At 42.9% G+C, this 22,334-nt stretch overlaps 1 protein-coding gene across 1 annotated transcript in view; it reads right to left on the bottom strand.

The window, feature by feature from the left end:
• Positions 1 to 22,334, bottom strand: part of AMFR (autocrine motility factor receptor) — a 1,369,298-nt gene that overhangs the window by 1,231,640 nt on the left and 115,324 nt on the right. The window contains exon 2 of the mRNA XM_044081420.1: positions 1,944 to 2,036. Coding sequence (XP_043937355.1) covers positions 1,944 to 2,036 — 93 coding nt within the window. The remainder of the gene's footprint in view (positions 1 to 1,943; positions 2,037 to 22,334) is intronic.

Raw genomic sequence — 22,334 nt, 5'->3', positions numbered from 1 at the left:
AAACACAAAATTAGTCTCACTGAAGAAGAAGGGTGGCAAAGAACCTGACTAGCTGTGAGAAACAGAGAATCCTGCAGTCAGGAAGTTGAACAATCTGCAAGTTTGTGTGGCATCAGATAAATTCTAACTGCTGAGTAGGCATAATATGACTTTTGGCGAGACTGACTGTGATATCTAGATCTTGCACCACATGACGCAGAAGCTCCTGATTCACCAAAATGTTACTGGAAGTAGCGGTCAGGAGCCAACTGTCTAGGTACAAGAAGACATGGATCTCTCACAGGCAAAGATGCGTTGCTGCCATTACCTTGGTGAACACCCAGGAAGTTGTGATGAGACTGAATGGCAGGGTTCTGAACTGAGAGCAACTGTAACCTGTACTACTGGCTCCAGCAAAGGCACTCTGGGACAGATCAGATCCGAACCAGCCGGTCCCAAAGGACAGACCGGACCCAGAAAAACAGGAGGAGGGGCAGATAGTCCAGCACTCGGTACATTTCCAGAGGCCAGTAACAAGAGAACAGAGCTGAATCTGAATTCTCATCCTATCTACATCCTATTTTGTCAGACTTGCAGATGACCAGGAAGACGCCACTGAAGATGGCCTAGAGTATGTCCTCACATGAAGGATCAGAGTACAGTCTGGGATTCACCAGATTAAGGGAAAATATAGAGATTGAGGAGGAGATGGGCAAGCCTGAGGAACCAACCATTCCAAACCTTCAGATCCAAAACAGATACAGATGTCATATCTAGTGATATCTCACAGGACTTGTCCACTTCAGATTTCTACACTCTCAGATTTTTCTCTATCCTTATCTTGTCGTCTCTCTTGAAGACGACGACGAAGTAGTAGTAATAGTCGCAGTCACAGTAGTAGTAACAATAAAAGTAATAGCAGTAAAAGTAGATGGCATGGCAGAACCTGTCTGAGGGGAAAGATGGCCTTTTACAATGAACTTTTTCCAATTGGTTTGAACAGCCCGGGAGCGATAGGAGGAGCAGGCCTGACACTGAGTGTAGAGTTGGGCAGCCCCCAAACAACAAAGTGGAGGTCCTGTGGAGGCAAGCTTGTGCCCACACATTAAACCATTGTTGATCAGCCATAATTCACAGCTGAAACATGAACTCTGGTAAAAACTACTGCTACTATTACTGTATCTATGGAAAATGCACACTGTAAACTAGTCACACAGCAAAACTAACGCCATGCTAAGACACTAACATTAAACACATCTATAAAAGTATAAACAGTTATCTAAGCACACTATAAACAGTCTTACACAAATTCTAATCCCACAAATCTAACCAAAAATCTTAAATTTATACTACGTTGAACTAAACGGCTGGAGCTAACTATCGGCAGAGAAGGGTAATGGTGTTGAAAAGCAAAACCTCTGCACTCAAAAGCATAGAGTTCACAGGAGCCTTCGAAAACGTGACTTAATACTTCAGGCAGCAAACAAGAGCCAAGATACTGAAATGAAATTCATGGAATTAAGGGTAAGGGAGGAGTCAGAGCCCTGCAGCCAAGAAACTTCAAGATAGTTTCTGAGGTCAGATCCAGTCAGCTCTGACAACCCACAGTTGAATCGGATGAAAACAGATAACACTGGATCTGTAGGTTTACACTGCCCAATACTTCACAGCATAAGGCATGCAGTAAAATCCTATACTTTCATCAGTCTTTCTCCTTTAAGCATTTACCCTACAACACTCTTCCTGTTCTATCTTCGTTTTGGCAGTCCATCTCCCCCTACTTCAGTGCATATTATTTTGACAAAAAAAAGTTTAATTCTGAAATAAAGTGTGACCTACATTTGCTTACTGTCTGAAGTAACTTCTGTACAAAAGGGTCATCCTTAATCCTGAACATACTTCTAAAGACTTGCTTCTTCCTTCTACAATGTGTCCTTTCTTCTGCAAAGTTTTCTCAAACTCACCTGTTTCTCACTGACACGAAGGGGACCAAACACAATGTGCTGTATCAACTTAGCAATCAGCATCAAGAAACAACAGGCAGTGTTCACCAGCACCTGAAAAATTAAAACAAAATTACTGTCAGAGTGGAGCAGCCTTACAAAGAAGGAGCATTCCTAAAGGATTCTTAAAATGTATACTCTTTATCAGAATGTAGCAAATTAAGTGACATCCTGAAGATAAAGGAAATGCACTTTAAAAAAAAATCACTCAAAGTCTGCAAATGAATTTAAAGCATGGTTACAACAAATACAACCATTTTCATGCCATCCATATTTTCAGAGCCATACAATCGCACCAATAATTTATGATTTGTGTTCCCCTCTTCATATAAACTACCTAGATACACAGCAACACTCCTCTGGATAAGAGAGATACAATACAGGAACAGTGGGACTTGGTTACTGCCCAACATAAATAGGGAAAACATACATCCCTTGTTATGTTACAAGATTTGGAAGCCATGCACATGCAGTATTTACATTAAGTAAAGCCTAGAACTAGGTCCCAAACTCAGAAGTCACAACAGACCAGTTTTTCAAATTCCTTATCTTCTACTTATATATACAGAATCTGTCTCTCTTTCGCTGGAAAAAAATAGCTGCAACCTTGTGAAGGGCTTAATTAGTATACCCAGACTTAAGTTTCTCCTCTATGGACACTAATCAAAATATCTTGCGTATTCATACAGCCACCACAACATGCGGTTTCCTGCAATTTCACCTTTAACAGGAAAGTTAGTCAATTAGTACTGTCATGGTTATCAAACAAATGTTAAATGTTGCTGTCCATATTAACAGCCACTTCAACACTCCCAAACAGCACAAAGTATAGCAACAAACAATGCTTAAAAACAAGGGAGAGGAAAAAGTGAATTCATTCACTTGTATCACTCTGAATACAGGGAGGAGAGGAAAAAGTGACAGGGCATCACTTTGAATACAGGGAACATTTTTATCTTCCACTAATACTTCAGTGCCAAAGTCTTCTCAGTGAATTGGTTGGATTGAGCCACTAAGCTGTGTGTTTAGAAAAGCAGGTGAAGGTTCCAGCTTATGTCCCTTGTTCTTCTGCTATCCAGAACACCTTGACGCCATCAAAGCGCCATCCAGCTTATAATACTTTGTGAAAATGTTTAGTAAACCATGATGCTGTTTCACAGGTAACAGCAGAAAACCCTCTAAAAACTGCAAACTGCTCATTCTCTTCTGAAATGGTCAACCACTGCTATGAGAACTGGTGTACCTACAGTCAAAAGAGAAACCCAAGCATCCAACTGAAAGCAGTCTGTTTACAGCTTCAGCAGATAACTAATATGAAGCAAAATCTTGTATGATTTACAGCTATCTTTAGTTCTGGAAATTTTTTTTATTTAAAAATGTTACATTTTTTGTTGACAGGTGTCACCCCTGTAGACATTACTTATTTCCAGAGGAGACTAGAGGTGGAGTTCATACACAGCTTACAGAAAATGTGGCAAGAAAACCCAGGAATTTCTGTAACTCAGTTTGAAAAAGTACAATGGAATCTTTCACAACCCTGAGATAAACACCAATTCAGACAGATGGGAACTTCTGTTTAACATCTCTATAAGCAATTACCTATAAGGTAAGATTCTATACTGCATAAATTCCTGTATTGATTCTGTACAAGTGGAAGCTTTAACAAATTAATCAGAAATCACAGTAATCATGCTCTTGCTTTAAAAAAATCCACAAGTCTAATCAATCAAAGGCGTTGAACAACCACAATTCTTCAGACAAGTATTCTAAAGTTGAAGAAACATTACAAGTGAAGAAAAAGATTCATTGCATCACTATTTGTTTCAACATGTTGCCTATGTATTGATATATTTCAATTAAGTTTGTTTGTGTCTTTCGGCTTTTCCCGGTTAGGGGTCGCCACAGCAGAACTCCGGTCCGCTAATGATTGGTAGTGGATTTTTACATACCGGGTTACCAGCCCTGATGCACAACTTTCAACTAAGGCATGCCCCATTCACGTATGCCTCCACACAGAAGACGCTCTAGCTGAGAATCGAATGGGACAACGTCTTGCTATGAAGAGATGTTAAACAGAAGTTCCCATCTGTCTGATTTGGTGTTTATCTCAGGGTTGTGAAAGATTCCATTGTACTTTTTCAAAGTGAATTCAATTAAGGCTTCCTCTAAACTCATTTAATGCCTCCCTACACTGCAGCCAGAAGCAAATTAACACAAATTTCTTTTGAGATTTCCAAGTCATTTCCTTCTTTCCAGCTCTGATATCAAGTACAACAATAACCTGATATGCTGCGCTTCTGGGGCAATCCTGCATTTCTACTTCAGTTGCTGCTTTCTTAGCTACAGTTAGCACCAGGCTCATTAAGGCTTCCTTTTGGTTAGCAATAATAGGCCTCCAGTCACAGACAACCATGCTGTTGGACAATTTAAATCAATAATTAAATACTTCAATTTTTTTTGTAATTTCTGTATGCATCTCTTTAGTTTAATAAAATGACCAAAAGACAAACACAGCTTCCATGCTCCCCTCTTGCACATATCCAACAAACACCGCCCGCTGTTGAAACATTTTCTGAAGTCCAGCTTTAATACAGTTTATAAAAGCACTGCCTTGCAAATATTCTACATTTTCTTGATTTTGTAGCATGTCTAGGTGCTACACATATTGCTACCCCATTTTAAAGGTTATAGTTTGTTTTCCTAGTCACATTTTAAATTGTCCATTTTTTCTCCTACTTTGGTAAATCGTTCACCAGTTTTTTGATCATGCCTCCAAGGGCACTTGATTCAATTAAAAAATCAGGCTATGACTGAAGTACTAGAACTTCTCACCATCAGTCATAGCTTTGTCTAATTAAACTTCAGTGCCAAAGTACAGAAAGCAATTTCTCGAGTCAAATTTCAGTTTTGCCTCCTTCCAAGATAGTAGTTTTCGTCTCTCCTGATCTGCCCTCAACAAATAAGACATGCAGTTTTATTCAATCCTACTGCTAAATTATTATCCATTCACAGAGTTAACAAGCCTATTAGTAAAGCCTCCTGCTTCCAGGCTTAAAATTTTCCATCAAAGAATTTTTTTAGCTACTGCTCCAAGCTCGTCTAACCCTGATTTGCCTCCCTGTCAAGTATCATATGATGTCCTAAAGGTCAGTTCTGCATTGCTAAACAGTACTGTCCCCTATGCTAGGAGCAGTTTATTTTATCTGGATGTATATTTTTGATACTGGTTTGCTAGCACCCCTACCCCCACCCCCATCCCTGAAATCCCCAAAGACACCAAACAATTTCTCATGCCACCCAGGAATGCTCACCACCACAAAAAATTCAGTATTGTCCACTTAATTACTTGCTAAAGTTTACTTTTGTTGGGAGTCTATGAACATGTGCCCCACATTAATAACTAAAGGGGTCAGGGACACCAAAGAATAAACTTTCTCTTTTTGACATGGCTATCATTCTTCCATTTCTTCTCAGGAAATCACTGAAGTCTACAACTATGCCAGCTAAATTGCCAAATGTCTGACGTCAATATGTACCCCCAAAGATATGGGTTAGTCCTACTGCAAACCAAATCATGGTTGATTGTTTAATGCTACAGCCTTTGCTACAGCATGATTTTATAACATAACAAATACTGAAACGTACCCAATATACGAAACAGTGGCAGATATCTCTAAAGATTCTTTGTACAAGGAAACTATCTGCAATAGGATAATCCTGATTGGTCACTTCTTCACTTTGTATCCTGCCATTTCAGATGTTCTCATCATAGTTTAAATGTTCTTAGCAAAGCTGTTAATTTTTTTAAATAAACCGCCAATAACAGGAAACATTAGAAATTCTTGTATAAGGTGGTAGTTACTGGAAAGTGAGATCATCCAAGAGTTTCCCAATCCTCACCTTGGTTTAAGGCCACTTGGAGATTTCAAGAATTATTTATTTATTTATTTATTTGCAGTTGGTTTACCAGGATAGTCCATTGGGCCATTTGAACCCGTTTTCAATGGAGTCCTGGGGAGAAAAGCTCCAATAGCACTCTAGGTTACAATAGTTTAAGGATTCTATTTATACAAAGGTTGCAGTTTTGAACAAGACCTTTACAATTTATACAGCAAACATTGCAAGAAATACACACTATTGATGAGGTTGGAGTTAAAACTGACTGGCAATGGAACATTGCATTGTACAGCAGAGAGGCATTTCTTCTTAGGAATATACAGTTCATAGTTACAGTCTGATTCATTGTTTACAAAATGCATATAGTAGCAGCAGTCTGATGCAATATATAACTAACATACAAGTACTGGAATAAAAGTATATGGAGAGATGAATAGAAGGAGAAAGTTTTAGAAGAGAATAAGATGGAGAGAGAAGTGAGAAAGAGAGAAAGAAGGAATCTAAGGCCTTGAATGAGGCGAGGAAGGGGTTTGTTTCCATAGAAGAATGTAACAGGAGTTTGATATCATTTGTTATGTGGAGAGAGAGCAGGAGCATTCCCATTGGGATATTAGGTGTGAGTGAAGAGATTTTTTAAAAGAGTAATGGTTAGAAGTAGTACGAATGGAGGGTGGTAGGGACTTCCAGAGACGTGCTAAACCATAGGATAGAAGATTTTTGCCTGGTGGACGGGATGGTTTGTGCACTTCTATTAGATTTTGATTATTGGACCTTAGTACTCGATCAGGAAGGTACATCTTAAAGGTAGAAGAGAGTGAAGGACAGAGGGTGGGGTTAAAAATGAGCTTATGTACAAGAGTTAGTTGTGTATAGATGAGTTGATTTGGTAGTTCTAGCCATTTTAGTTTTTGGAGAGAAGGGCAGTGATGGGAGGATGACTTTGGCTGGTAGCAAATTTGGCAATTTTGTTGTAGCAGGAGGAAAGTTGAGATTTAAGAGAGGATTGTAGGTTAGCGAGAAGAGGAGTTCCATAGAGAAGGGAGGGGATAAGAAAGGAAGTAGAGAGAGTTACTTTAGTGGCAGGGGTAAGGTAGTTATTTTGTCGGTAGAGCATGCCTAGTTTTTGATGGGTCTTTTTGATGTTTAGTTGTAAGTGGGAATGGAATTTAAGCTGGTTGTCAATTTGGACACCAAGTAATTTGGTCTCTGATACCAGTTCCAAAGGTATATTGTTATGGCTAGTGATAGTGAAGGAGTTAAAGTTGAATGAGGTAGTTTTAGAGGGAGTAAATACCATTAGTTTGGTTTTAGAGGCATTTAATACAAGGTGGTTTCTTTTCATCCATTGCTCAGTGGTTGAAAAAGCTTCTTGTGTAAGTTTTAGGAGTACAGGGGTAGATGTGGCAGAGCAAATGATAGTTGAATCATCTGCATATTGGATGATATTTGAGAGAGGAATAGAGTTCTGGAAATCATTTATAAATATATTAAAAAGAAGGGGACCTAATATGGATCCTTGGGGGACTCCGGTTGGGGTATTAAGAAATGAGGAGGTGGCCTTTTTCCATTTTACTGCTTGATATCGGTTAGATAAGTAGCTGGAGAACCAATTCAAGGAAGAAGGGGACAGGTTAAGTTTAGAGAGTTTAGTTAAAAGCAGGCTATGAGAGATAGTATCGAAGGCTTTAGAAAGGTCTAGTAGAAGGGTGGAGACAATAAGGCCAGAATCCCGGGCTTTGTTAATAGTTTCAAGGAAGGAGAGAAGGGCAGTCATAGTACTATGATTTGGCCTGAATCCATGTTGTGTGGGTGTTAGAAGCTGTTTATCTAAGAGGTGTGGAAGAAGTTGTAGTTGTATGCATTTTTCTAAGAGTTTAGAGATAGGAGACAGGATAGCAATGGGACGGAAGTTGGTAACATTATTGTTGTTGCCTCCTTTACGTAATGGTATAATGAAGGCCTTTTTCCAAATTTTGGGTACTATGCATTCTGGATTGAACGGTTAATTAGAATACTAATGGGGTAGGTGACTGCTTCAGCGGCTAGACTGAGAAAATAAGCAGGGATATCATCTGGAGCATTGGAGCATGGCTTCAATTTCTGAAGGAGTTTTTTTTATAGTAAAAGTGGGAATTGGTTTTAATGAGAAGGGAGGACACTGGGAAGTGTGGGAAGTAGGGGAAGGAGATGGAGAGGGATGAGTGATAGTAGAAGAAGGGGTAAAGGATTGTGAGTTAGTGGGGGAGAGTGAAGGAGTGGTGGAAGAACAGGAAAGAGTAATGGTAGAGGAGGGAGGAGGTGATGTGGAGATTGTGGTGGTATTAGAGAAAGAAGAAGTAAGTTTAGAGATAGAGTCAATGAAAAAAGTGTTAAATTGGGTTGCTAAGTCAGTGTCAGTAGCATTTGGGTCAGGGGAGGGGGTGTCTAGTTTGCCGGGGTTAAGGAGAGTGGAGATACCTTTCCAGAATTTCTGAGGGTTAGTTTTATTGTTGTTTTGTAGTGTGGAAAAAAAGTTTTGTCGGTCGGAAATGATGAGTTTTTTTACTTTGTTTCGAAGTGTTTTGTATTCAAGAAGGGTGAGGGGGGACCTATTTTTTAGGTAGAGAGCCCAGGCTTTATCTCTTTGCCTCATAATAGTTAGTGTGTTTTTAGTAAGCCAAGCGGCTGTTTTAGTTTTTATACTCTTTGTCCTTATGGGAGCATGGTGGTCTAAAATTTTTAGGAATAAGGTGTTAAAGTGAGCAACTGCGTTGTCGAGAGGTAATGTTTTTAGACAGTTCCAATTTATAGCTTTTAGGGAGTTAGTGAAGGATGTTGTGTTAAAGTTTTTTTGGTTACGTACGGTAATACAGTTGTGGGAACGATATAAGGATAAATGGAGTCGGTATGTAAAGATGGGGAGATGGTAACTAAGAGGATCTGGAAGAGTACCCCTGTCAGAGAAGTATTGAGGATGTGAGACTAGAATCCAGTCCAAAATACTGCCACTGGAGGGTTTTTTTGAGGGATGTGTTATAGAGTTAATTAGTTGTGAAAAGTTGTAGAGGTTGATGTTGAGTGGATTTGTAGGAGATTGAATAGAAGCCCAGTTAATATTCACATCTCCTAGGATTATTGTTTCATTACTGATGTTGGTGGAGAGCCAGGAGAGGATGTGTTCAAGGGTAGAAATATTATCCCTGGGGATGTAGAGGGAAGCTATACATATGTGCTTATGTTTGTTAATTTGAAGTATTGCAAGGAATAGTTTGGCGTTCTTAAAGGGTGGAATAGGCTTATTATAGGGAGTGACTGATAAGGAGGATGAGTATATGAGTGCTACTCCTCCCCCTTTTTTGTGGGATCTATCTTTTCTAATGATACAGTAATTTGGTGGTATAACTTCAGAGTCTTTTATGTGGGGTTTTAGCCAAGTTTCTGAGATGGATAGGATGTCAGGTTTATTATGATTTATCCAGGCATGGAGGTTTGGGATTTTATTAACTATGCTCTGAGAATTTAAAGAAGTAAGAAATATTGATTTGTTTGTGGTGGATGAGTTGGATGGGCCAGGGTTGGGATGGATGTCACCTGATAGTAGACTGCAGATCAAGTATGAGATTGAGTTAGAGAGGTAGTAGCACAGTTTGGAGTGTAGGTTGGATTCAGGTGAAACTATTAAGGGTTTGTTAGTTATTAGTGGGGTAGGAGATTTATGTGAGGTAATAAGTTTGTAGGAAAAATAGGATGTTTCTATAGGATAAAGGTCGGGGCAGATTGGGGTCCAAGGATGTGGGGGAGAGAAGGAAAGATGGTTAGTTACATGGAAGGAGTGTTGATGGTATGGAGTGTGGGGCTGGGTGAGGTAGTGAAGGTAGGATAGGCTGAGAAGTAAAAGCAATAGATAGGAGATTTGTGATTGTTTAGATAACATGGTGGAATAGGCTATTTAGAGGTACTAGTTTTGTGTAGTGTTGTTAGTTACAAGAGAGGGATATGTATATAGAGTAGGTAGTAGGCTGATAAAGGAGGGGGAGGGGTGAACAGTAAGTGAGCGATTAGTGTGAGTATGCTGGGGAGTGGTGGTGGGGAGGATAAGGCCTAATTGGATAGGTGTGATTTGATTGATGAGCAAATTTGGAAAATTTGAGCGGGAAAAAAAGGGAGTAGGTGTTACTAGTGAGGAGGAGACTGATTGGTTTGGGACGACAGTGGGTGTGGTTATGGTAGTATAAAGGTAGAAGTACTGGGGGCGGGTGGAATTTGGGGGCAGGGTAGGGGAGCGGAGTGAGCCCGCAGGGCGAACGGAGCGGGTAGAAACAAGGAGAGCAGGAGAAGAGCAGGAACAATCAGCAGATTGTGTAGTTGATGAGAGGTGAGTAGGGAAACATATAGTCAGAAGGACAGAGGTGGTAAAATATGTGAGAGAATAAACAGGGCAAATTATAGTTTACAGAGAGCATCAGTAGTGAGAGAAGTAGTCAGGATTAGTGGTAAGAGACTGCCATCTAGTGGACAAATGGAGAAATGCAGCTTATAACCCACCTGGGCAGTCCCTGGACTAGATAGGCTGAGGGGAGATAGGAGCTAATGTAAATCTGTGATCTGGATGTGGAGGGAGTGCAGAGATACAATAGAGTAAGGGCTTGGCTGCTGGCTATTCAGGCAGAGGAGCGCACTGAACACCTAATTGGGCCTAAAAGCAATAAAATACACAAATTAGCAGCAGATGTACATACTTCCTTGAGTCCTTCTGGGATAAGCTGGTTCAGTACATAGATTTTACTTGGTTAAGCGGCAGGATGAACTGCTGGTAAAAATGGTTGGGCCAAGTGTTTAGCAGCAGATGTACATACTTCCTTGAGTCCCTCTGTGATAATTTGATTCAGTACAGATTGATGTACTTGGTTAAGCGGCAGGTTGAACTGCTGGTAAAAATGGTTGGGCCAAGTGTCCACCCGGACGTATACAAAGTGGGTAGTTCAGGGTGGGACAGGACAGCTGAAGAGCAGGAGAAAAAGTTGAGAGAGGAATTGTAGATTAGTGATACAAAAACATAACTTAAATAGTCAAAGTTTACAGTATCAAAATATATAATGCAACAAGCAATAGTAAAAGTCACAGTATCACATGATTTGAAGACAAAACCTATAGGCCAGAAGGTTGTACCATCCAAGCAATGTCTGAAGAAGACAGGACAGATATGACCTTCTTTACAGTTAACTAAAAATACATAAGTATAGTGCTAGGAAAATAATAGGTACAATAAATCTATTACTAGCCTCTGGATTGCAAACTTAGAGAGGGACAAAATGGAGAACTGAGCGCTTCCTATAGGCACAAGTAAACTAGTCGGCGTGGTAAAATACGATACAACGCATCTTAGTAAGGCATGTGCGAGAGCTAGCATGTGCAGAGTAAAAGTAAAACCTTTAAACCCGACAGCGTTTAACAACAGATAAAGGCTAAGAAGGTTAGGCTAAGTTAGGCATGTGCGAGAGCTAGCATGTGCAGAGTAAAAGTAAACCCTTTAAACCCGACAGCGTTTAACAACATATAAAGGCTGAGCAAGGGACAGCCTTACACAGCTGATTCTGTGTTAGTATAACAAATAGTAAAGCCAAACAACTGGGTTGTGTATGCTACGTAGATACGAGGCGTTCCAATTAACGCTCGTGCAGACAAAAGGCAGAATGCAAGTTATAAGAATTACTGTTTCAATAAGCAACGCTCATGCGAACAAAAGACAGAATACAAATTAAATAAGGATTCCTGTTACAATAAGCAACACATTCTATATAACACGGCACGTGCAAGAGCTAGCATGTGCAGAGTATAAGTAAACCCTCAAACCCGACAGCGTTTAATAACAGAATGAGGCTATGAAAGAGATAATAACCTTACACAACTGATTATGTGTTAATATAACATATAGTAAAGCAAACCGCTAGTTTGTATATGCATAGATACGAGGCGATCCAATTAACACTTGTGCAACAAAAGGCAGTATCCAAGTTAATAAGGATTACTATTTCTGTAAGCAACACATTACAATATAACATACAGAAGTCAGAAGGCAGTCATGTTGGATTACTCACATATCTTTCGGTATGCAAAGATATCTAGCAGTAGACAACAGTTAAAAGCAGGTAGGAACAAACATTGTACTTACTATAGGTGTAGACGCTCCGCCAAGAACGCACAGCAGCCGAACGTGAGCAGGGTTTAAAAATGGCGCCCAAAGGTTGGGAGAGTTTTTATAAGTTTAGGAGGTAGTCAGGGAGAGGGGGAGGAGCAGGGAATAGGGGGAAGCAGGTAGGAACCGGAACAGCTGTCAATCAGTGGCTAAGGGAGTAGCGAGATTAGCAGATATCTCAGTAGATGGAAGGGTTCAGAGAATCAGGAAAGAATCCAAGTGGGGCTAGGCAGAGGAGAGTAGTAAATGTGCAGGCTAGAATATAAGCTGAAATGGAGAGGAGAGAGATGGAGGAGGTACAATACAGTAAATGCCAGATTAGTTTATAAAAGGGATGGGGTGGGTGGAGAGCAGGGTTTAAAATGGCGCCCAAAGGTTGGGAGAGTTTTTATAAGTTTAGGAGGTAGTCAGGGAGAGGGGGAGGAGCAGGGAATAGGGGGAAGCAGGTAGGAACCGGAACAGCTGTCAATCAGTGGCTAAGGGGAGTAGCGAGATTAGCAGATATCTCAGTAGATGGAAGGGTTCAGAGAATCAGGAAAGAATCCAAGTGGGGCTAGGCAGAGGAGAGTAGTAAATGTGCAGGCTAGAATATAAGCTGAAATGGAGAGGAGAGAGATGGAGGAGGTACAATACAGTAAATGCCAGATTAGTTTATAAAAGGGATGGGGTGGGTGGAGAGCGAATAAAGCAATGGAGCACAATGTAATAGCAGGAACAGCAGGACCTATGAGAGCAGGAGAAGAGCAGGAACAATCAGCAGATTGTGTAGTTGATGAGAGGTGAGTAGGGAAACATATAGTCTGAAGGACAGAGGTGGTAAAATATGTGAGACAGAATAAACAGGGCAAATTATAGTTTACAGAGAGAATCAGTAGTGAGAGAAGTAGTCAGGATTAGTGGTAAGAGACTGCCATCTAGTGGACAAATGGAGAAATGCAGCTTATAATCCACCTGGGCAGTCCCTGGACTAGATAGGCTGAGGGGAGATAGGAGCTAATGTAAATCTGGGATCTGGATGTGGAGGGAGTGCAGAGATACAATAGAGTAAGGGCTTGGCTGCTGGCTATTCAGGCAGGGGAGCGCACTGAACACTTAATTGGGCCTAAAAGCAATAAAATACACAAATTAGCAGCAGATGTACATACTTCCTTGAGTCCTTCTGGGATAAGCTGGTTCAAAGGCAAACATTTAAAACCAGCTTCTCTGTCAAAAGCTTTTTCTGTATCCAGGCCCATTACTAAATTTATCTTCCAAACCCAGTGACAATTCTCCATTTTTTTTCTTTTTTTTTTAATTTCTCCAAGTCTTTGAGTTTCTAATACCATGACGGGAATGGACCCCAATCCCAAGTTAAAGTATGATTAACGTTCCTGAAATTAGTATTGTTTCAATCTTTGATCTTAGCCAGAAGTGCTCTTCACAGCACCCACAATGTGCCCAGCAATGACTCCTTCCTGCAATTCGTACTGAGTTGCATGTATCAGTAACATATCAAAGTATGATTGTAAACTCATTTTTATGAGACCCATTGCTCCTACTACTTCTGGAACTATCTCTGTATATTTCTTCCACACTGCCCTCATTTCTGCCTGCAAATCCTGATATTTTAAGACTTTGTGTCTCTGTACATAAGACTACTTCAATGTTTGCACAATCCACAATGGAACAGTCTTGTCACATTACTATGCCTTTCAGTGTACAGTCCTTCTACCATTAGTATAATCACAACCAGCAACAAGATGTGCAAGCGTTTCCAATTCTGTTTTTCAAAACCTATATTTGTCTGTTTCTCCCACATGTTCAATGGACTTTGTAAACCAATGTGTATCCACTATTATGGGCCACCAATATTAACTTTTCATCTTTTGGTTTAAATTCACCTCTCCTTAACCATTCCTGCACTCCATCCTGATTAACATGAGGTCGTTCCAAGAGTTTTCTATACTTGCAACTACATTTAAACATTTTTCACATTTGTCTTCTTATCTGATCCTTCACCTTATATTCTTTTTGTTTTCTGGCACAATCAGTTGCTGCCTGATTTTTATCTACTTTGTTTGCTTTCCATTTTTGCTCGATGCTGAAATGCTTCTACTAAACCAAGCAGGGAAATTGGCGTAGACATTTTCATGTTTCAAAACTTTCACTATGTCTGGGTCTTGTGAAGTCAGCAGATATGTATGCAGTCCCATGACTGCAGATCTATAAATGTAATAATTTTTGAGGAGATCCATACCTCCTTCAGAACTGGGATTGTATAATCTTGGTATACACTGATTTTTTTAAATCATTTGATGAGCATGAAGCATCCTTCTTGTTTTCCTGCCCAGCCTATCCAACACATTTTGGGGCCAGTCAATCACTCCAAAAAAAGAAGTTATGTACTCACCATAACGATCCATCTGAATAGTTGTTCATTTGTCTTCAACCTGTGGGTTACGGATCCAACTCTGCCGCATATCCAGCATCTGATCCGAGCTTAAAGCTTCTCCACCTACCCATAATAGGTTCATAGGTTGGTACTAGGCTATCGGCCCTAGGGCCTATACAAGCCTAGCCATAACAATTCCCTGGACACTTCTTCCCTCAATATTTACTTCCCTGGACCCCTAACAGGGTGACCGACGTGATACCCAGGGTGACCGACGTGATACCCAGGGTGAATTTGCTATCTCCCATCCAATCGTCAAGGTTCCTTTTGAAGAGGGCCAAGGAGGCACACTGCTTGACATCTATGGGAAGTTTATTCCAGAGTATGGGGAGTCTCTGGGTCAGGAACCTATCCCTCCAGCATGTTTTGTTCATGGTGATAACAAGGTTTAGATCCCTGGAGCGTGTGGCTCTGAGGGATTGTGACTTCTTTAAGTGGAGCATGTCCAACAGCTCAGAGTTTGACATGGCCTTCTATGTTAAGCAGAGACTGCCTCTGAGTAGACGATATGCCAGAGTATAGCTGGAGATTTTTTTTTAGACTGTCAGCATACGCCATCCGCTTTAGGCCTGTGATTCTTTCAGTGAGGTATTTCTGCAGCCTTTCCAGCTGTTGCAGATGTCTTGGGAGGTACATATCAAACGGGACATTGTACTCTATAATGGGTCTAATGAGGGATGAGTACAGTGGGACAATGACCTCCTTTTTTCTGGATAAAAAGCCCTTAGTGATGAGGTGTGCCACATAGAAGGTTTTCCTGACTGTTGTGGCGATGTGGTTATCGAAGGTGAGACCACTTTCCACCTGTGTCCCTAAGTCTCTCATCACACTTTCACTATGTGGTAATTCACGGGTACATGTTTTTTTCCCAAAGGGGATAACTATACATTTCTTGGCATTAAGCTTGAGCCCATGGCTCTGGCACCAAGCATCTGTTTCTGTAAGGCCCTTTTGTAGAATATCCACATCATTTGGGGATTCAATAATGGCTCCCAGTTTGCAGTCATCTGTGAACTTTGTTAGCCAGAGTCCCTTAGTGTTGGCCTGTACTTCAGAGAAGTAGATGCCAAACAAGAGCGGTCCCAGGACTGAACCCTGAGGTACTCCCACTTGTCTGGAGCTGGATTTGGAGTCTGCTACTTTTACAGTCTGGTTTCTATCAGTAAGCCAGTTGGCAACCCATCGAGTGAAGTAGGGATTTATGCCCAGCTTAGTAAGTTTATCTAGGATTCCAAAGTGGGGGATGGTATCAAACGCCTTGGCGAGGTCCAGATAGGCTGTGTGGACCGCCTTACCTCGTCCACAGCTCTGGACACGGATTCGAAGAAGTCAATCAGGTTCAGGAGACAAGATCGGCCCTTCACGAACCCAAACTGGATGGGGCCCGGTGTTTGAAGGTTGCCAAGGTGTTTTGTTTATAAATTCCATGATAATGCATTCCATGCCCTTGCAGATCAGGCTCATCAGACTGATGGGACGGTAGTTCCCGGGATCCAAGGTGGATCCCCCCCTTGTGGAGTGGGATAACTGTAGCTGTGCGCCACTCAGTGGGCACGAAGCCTGAGGTGAGGTTATGATTAAACATGACACTTTTAGGTGAGGTGCCAGTTCATGTAGTACACACCCCAGGATGTCATCTGGTTCCATGGATGCTGTATTCTTAGCTTTGGAGAGTGCGGTTTCTACCTGTGTAGCCATAATTACCGGAATTTGGCAATCTTTTTGTATTGAGATGGGCCCTTTGGGGGGTGAAGTTGGCACTAAATCGATCTGCCAGGATACTGGCAATATCCTTGGGATCAGTATATTTAATGCCATTCTGTTGTAGCTCAGAGCATATCTGAGCATTGCTATTTAGATTCTTGACATAACTATAGAATGCCTTGTGGTTGTCTTTGGAATTTTTGGCAATTTTATTTTGTAACTAGCTTTGGAGGATTTTATGAGGGATCTCAGCTTTTTACTGAGGCTGGTAAGGGAGTTTTTTTTTTGCATCCTGGGATTTTCCTCTTTTCTGCAACAGTTTCTTTCTTCTGTTGTATAGCTTGTTTATGTCAGGGTCCACCAGATTGGCTTCCTTTTTTTGGAGGAGGGCGTCTTGGTTCTATTTGGGATGGCACGATTCATGCATGAGTGGATGTGCTCGTACGGTGCCTTAGTGTAGGATTCAGCAGTCAAACTTTCAGCTGCCGTCTGCATGGGTGTCATGTAGTTTGTCACTTTAGACTTGAGTAGCATGAAGTTGGCTTTGGAGAAGTTTTTATGGAGGTTTCCTTACTGGGGGTTGGGGGTGGGATGTGGATGTCAAGGGTGATTTGCTTATGGTCAGACCTCACCAATGAAGGGGTGACCACTGGTGTGGAGCATCTATCTCCCATGTTGGTAATGGCCAGGTCTAGGATATTGGAGCCCCTGGTGGGACAATGGATTAGTTGATCCAGGGTGTTGGAATTTATGAATTCCAAGAACCACTGGGAAAAGGTGCTGGTACCAGAGTAGTTTTCCCAGTTAATGGCAGGGTAGTTGAAATCACCCAGTATTAGGGTGTTTGGTTGTATCTTAATATTTTCCAGTATGTTTAGAAAGGTGTAGTGAGAATCTTGGGGCATGGTGGGGGATCTGTAGCAAACTACAGTTTGGTTTGCAGTCTTATCTAGTGTTAGTTGCACCTGGAGAATTTCAGATGCATTGTGTTGGGCAACTAGCCTGGAGGTGTGAATATCCTTGGTGAATATGGACATTCCTCCACCTTTAGTGTTTCGGTCTTGGTTTGGTGGCCGAAAAGTGTGGTAAGAGTTGTATCCTGGAATTGCAGGGGTGCTCTCTGGAGCCTTGAACCAGATCTGAGTTACTGCAGAGATATCGATGTTCTCCATTTTTAGGAGTGCCTCGAGAGAGTGCATTTTGAGGTTTAGACTTCTAGCATTGAGTAGCATTACCTTCAGATTTTGCATGCTTGTATCGGTTACGGTGGTAACAGACACAAGCATGCCCCAGTCTCCTTCCTCCCTTCAGATCGAGTTTGCTGCCTAAGCCAGTACTCGCACCCACCCTGAACAGGACCTTGTCACTACCAAAAAGAAGATTTCTGAGCAAAGATTGGGACAAAGGGCATCCCAAGGGTATCCAACTTCTATATGTATATAGTACACAACAGTTCAGACAAGGCCAGGGAAAGGAGGGAGGAATGGTTGAAGACAAATGAAGAACAACTCAGATGGAATGTTATGGTGAATACATAACTTCTTTATCTGAAGTAGTTGTCTTCATTTGCTCTTCAACCTGTGAAAGGCTCTCATGGATATTCTGGAGCACACTGGAGCCAAAGGATGCCCTGTTCCTAGACACGACGTCCAATTTATAATGCGAGATGAAAGTATGAGAAGAGGCCCAAGCAGCTGCAGAACAAATATCATCCAGTGAAACTCTGGACCAAAAAGCCGCTGAAGTGGCCACACACCTGGTAGAATGTGCTTTTACCTGACCTGGTGGGGTAATCCCCCCGATAGAATACACGTGGATAATACATTGGGAAATCCAGCAAGCAACAGTAACCTTGGATACTGTTTTTCCTAAAAGGGTTTGGAATAAGAAACAAAAAGTTGGCCAGGTTTACGAAAAGCTTTTGTCCAGTGCAAATAGAAATGTAACTGTCTATGTACATCCACCAAATCCAATTTAGAATTCTCCCTTGTTTTGAAAATTTAGGAAGAATACCAGGAGAGTGATCATCTGGTTAATGTTGGCCACTGAAGCTACCTTGGGAAGAAATGATGGATTAGTATGCAAAGACGCTCTGTCCTTATGAAAAATCATACAAGGGGCCTTGATAGATAATGCTTGCAGTTCCAACACTCTTTTGGCAGAAGTAATGGCAATTGAGAATGCAGTCTTCAAAGACAGAAATTGCAAATCCACCGAAGCTGCAGGTTCAAAGGGGGGTGAAACTAAAGCCTGAAGCAGTAATGTAAGATCCCACGGAGGAGTAGGAGCCTTCACCGGGGTTCTCAGAAGAAAGGTACCTTTAAGGAAGGTCTTGCAAAGCACAGATGAGGATAAGGAAGCCCTATTATCCCCCACATGAAAATTGGAAATTGCGGTCAGTTGAACTTTGACTGTAGAGGAGCTGGCGCCTTGTTGAAAAATCCCCAATAACACATCGCAGAAACTGGAGCAGTGAAGGGATCCAATGAACACTGCAAAGCTCATATAGAAAAAAGTTTCCACTTGCTACAGTATACCTTCTTGGTGGAAGACTTATGAGCCGCCACCAGAATTCTTTTCACGGGAGAAGATAAACCAGGAGTCCTGACAATCATGGGATCTGGAGCTACCAAGCCGTGAGCTTAGATTGTCCAGGTATGGATGGGGGAGTCCCTGACAGGTGAGAAATGAGATCTGGAATTGGATCCAGTGTCCACGGTGGGGCCACCAGATGAGACCACAGAGAGGGAAACCAGACTTGGCAAGGCCAGAATGGGGCAATGAGGATCACAAAACTCCCCAGCCTGTGAGCTTTCTGAAGAAACTTTGGAATCAAGATTAGAGGAGGATAAGCATACAGAAGACCGGGAGGCCAAACATGAGTTAAAGCATCTCTGGGGGCTTCTCCCTGAGGGGGATTCAGTGCGAAGAACTCATTGCATTTTGCATTGGAAGGAGATGGTAAAAGATGGCAGCAAGGCTGACCCCACTTGTGAAAGATCTGCTCTGATACTGAAGGATTCAGAGACCACTCATAAGGCATCAGGATAGTTCTACTGAGCCTGTCCGCAAAAATGTTGGACCATCCCAGAATATGCATTGCCACCAGAAACCAGCTAGTGGAGATGGCCCATTCTCACACTCTCATGGCTTCGCAGCAAAGGGGGTAGGATCTGGTCCCCCCCACACCGTTGGTTGATGTGCCAGACCACCGACATGTTGTCTGTCTGGATAGCAATCATTCCAAAGGGAAGATGGGCATGGAGAGCATGCAACGCGAGAAGCACAGCCCTCATCTCCAGGACGTTGATATGCAAACTGGTCTCGGATGGGGACCACGTGCCTTGGACTGTCCTTCCCGAGCAATGCCCCCCCAATCCAACTGGGAGGCATCCATGGTTACCGTGGCCTTGGGAAATGAAGGGAGAAAAGGACATCCCTGGACTAGACCCGGGGAATGAATCCACCACCGAAGAGAGGTCCTGCACACTCGGGAGATTCGAACAGGGTGAGACAATGGTAGCTCTAGCAGGGATCATTGTATGACAAGAGTCCACTGAAGTATCCACATGTGAAGGCGTGCCAAAGGTAGAAGGTTAATTGTAACAGCCATAGACCCAAACACCTGTAGTACTACTACTGCTGTTGGAGATTGGGTTTGAAGAATGCAAAGAATATGCAGCTTTAGGCTGTGTATCCTGTCTGGAGTAAGGAAGACTTTTGTCTGGATCGTGTCCAACCGAGCTCCAGTGAAGTCTAATGTCTGAACTGGGGCCAAAGATGACTTGCTGAGATTGATGGTGATGCCTAATCTCTGGGGTAGTAAAAGGAAGGAATCCCTCGCTTGACAGAGTTGAGACATGGAAGGGGCACCAAGGAGCCAATCATCCAGGTAGGGGAAAACCTGAATGCCCTGAAGTCTTAGGTGAGCTGCTCCTACTGCCATCACTTTGGTGAACACCCTAGGGGCTGTGGTGAGACCAAAGGGGAGTGCTTTGAATTGGTAATGACTGGCTCCCAGCCGGAAGCGGACAAACCTCCGAGCGCCTGTCCATCTTGATATGATAGTATGCATCTTTAAGGTCGATCGAGCACATCCAATCGTTTTCCTGCATGAACGGCAGGATAGACTGAAAGGTGACCATCCGGAATTTCATTTTGGCCACTGACAGGTTCAGGTGGAAAGCTCCAGAATCAGTCTCAAGTCCCCAGTCTCCTTTTGCAATAAAAAAGAACCTGCAATAAATGCCTAATCCGGACTGGTCTTGGCAGACATGATGGATGACCCGTTTTTCTAGCAGCTTTTGCCATTTCTTGTGCTGCATCCTCCCTATGTGTGGTTGGAACATCTGGGAGGTGTTTTGGTGATAGAGGTGGCTCGAGGAATGAGATAGAATAATCTCTGGATATAATCTGCAACACCCAACAATCTGCTGTGATGGACTTGCACTCAGTTAGGTGTTGCGATAACCGGCCCCTGACTGCCTCCGGAAATGGACAGGTGGGCAAACCTTCAGGGCTGTTGCACAGGTCTGTCAGAGAATGGTTCTCGAGACCTGTAATTTCTCGGATCCCCTCTGCCTTTAGGGCGTCTAATGTACCCCCCTCTGCCCTTGGGGGCAGTGAATCCTGAATGTCTGGGATAACGCCTGTGACTTCCGGGAACCATATCTTCTTAGCCCCTCACCGATTCCTAGAAAAGTATCTTTGAGGGGCAGAGAAACGGATCCTGATGGCAGACAAGAGTCTTCCTGTCCAAACTCTGGACTAAAGTCTCATTTAAAGTCTTTCCAAACAGGGAGGAAACATCGTACGGGGCACTGAATGATGTCTTAAAGGGCTCCGAAAACTTGAGGCCCAGAGCCAGGCATGATGGCAACGCCTGTACCAGCTGCCCTAGCGGCTCCCTTGGTAGCGGGGGAGAGGAGACACATAGAGGTGTTCGTGACAGAGTTCAGAGTGGCCACACGAGCGGAAAACGTCTTGTCGTCCGCTGACATGGACTCGGGGGTCGGCTCTGAGATCTCCTTCACTAGGTCTCACTGCAGCCGAATCACGTGCCATGTAATTCAGCTCTCTTACTGAAAAAGTCGCTAAAGTGTACACCCGCTTCCCAAATATCGGTCCATCGACCTTGACTCTCCGTCAAAAGGATGAACTATAGAGCTCTCCTGAGCGAGCTCTTTCCTAGTGGCAGCTGTCACGACCATAGCATCAACCGGGGACCAATTGTACCAGTGTGTCCTATCTGACGGTGGGCTGAGAACTTTACCTGGGTGGTCTAGGATGGGCTCCACCTTGTCCAGTTCCTTGCACGCCTGTGATGTTATAAGGTCCACTAGTGGATAAGCGGGAGGGGACACCCAGGAAGTAGAGGGGCCTGCGCTGAATGCTTTGAGGAACACAAAGTCATCTGAGGTAGGTTTCTGGGCAGACTACCCCCCTCTGGTGAAGGAGTTCCATGAGGTCTCCAAAGGAGACATCCTCGGGGGGGGGGGGGGTGAACGGGGGAACATTCCACTTCCACCAAATCGGTGACTTCAGTGAGCAACTCCAGAGGGGAGTCCAAGTTCCTCCTTTTGCAAGTACGTTTTTGAGGAACCTCCTCAATAGGGATCTCTGGGGAGGACTCGTCAATGTCCTGCTGCTTTCACATGGGAGCTTCCTGAGACAAAGGGGCAGTAGACTGTCCCCGAGATGGCAAGATGGACAGAACTGTGCCCAAAACAGAAGGAGTTGGGGCGGAGATAGAGGACGAGATAGTCAAGGGTCTCAAAACCGAGAGAACCCTCTCCATCACATCAAAAGCTGAAGGAGAACGGACATCCTGAGAAAGGCCAGTAGGAGCAATCCCCTTCTACCCCAATGGAGGATCCTGAGCCAAGCCTCCAAGTGCCGAGATACCAAGGGGAAGACTGCGCTCTGACACACAAACAGAGCCAAAAGCATCCCCACAGATCCGGCATCGAGACTACAGCTCTGAGAGCCAGTCTGATCAGACATGCTCAAGCCATGGCTGGTGTCTAGGTGCAAGGAACAGTTGGCGTCGACCCCTCAGGTCCAAGGATCCAAAACAAGAAGTTATGTACTCACCATAACATTCGATGTATGTAGTCCATCTCGCCTCACATTCTTACTCGCGGGT

This window comes from Protopterus annectens, chromosome 8.part0 (assembly GCF_019279795.1).
Source record: "Protopterus annectens isolate FY-2018-M chromosome 8.part0, PAN1.0, whole genome shotgun sequence".
In the NCBI taxonomy this organism is placed as follows: Eukaryota; Metazoa; Chordata; order Ceratodontiformes; family Protopteridae; genus Protopterus; species Protopterus annectens.
This window is presented reverse-complemented; position numbering and strand designations above follow the sequence as displayed.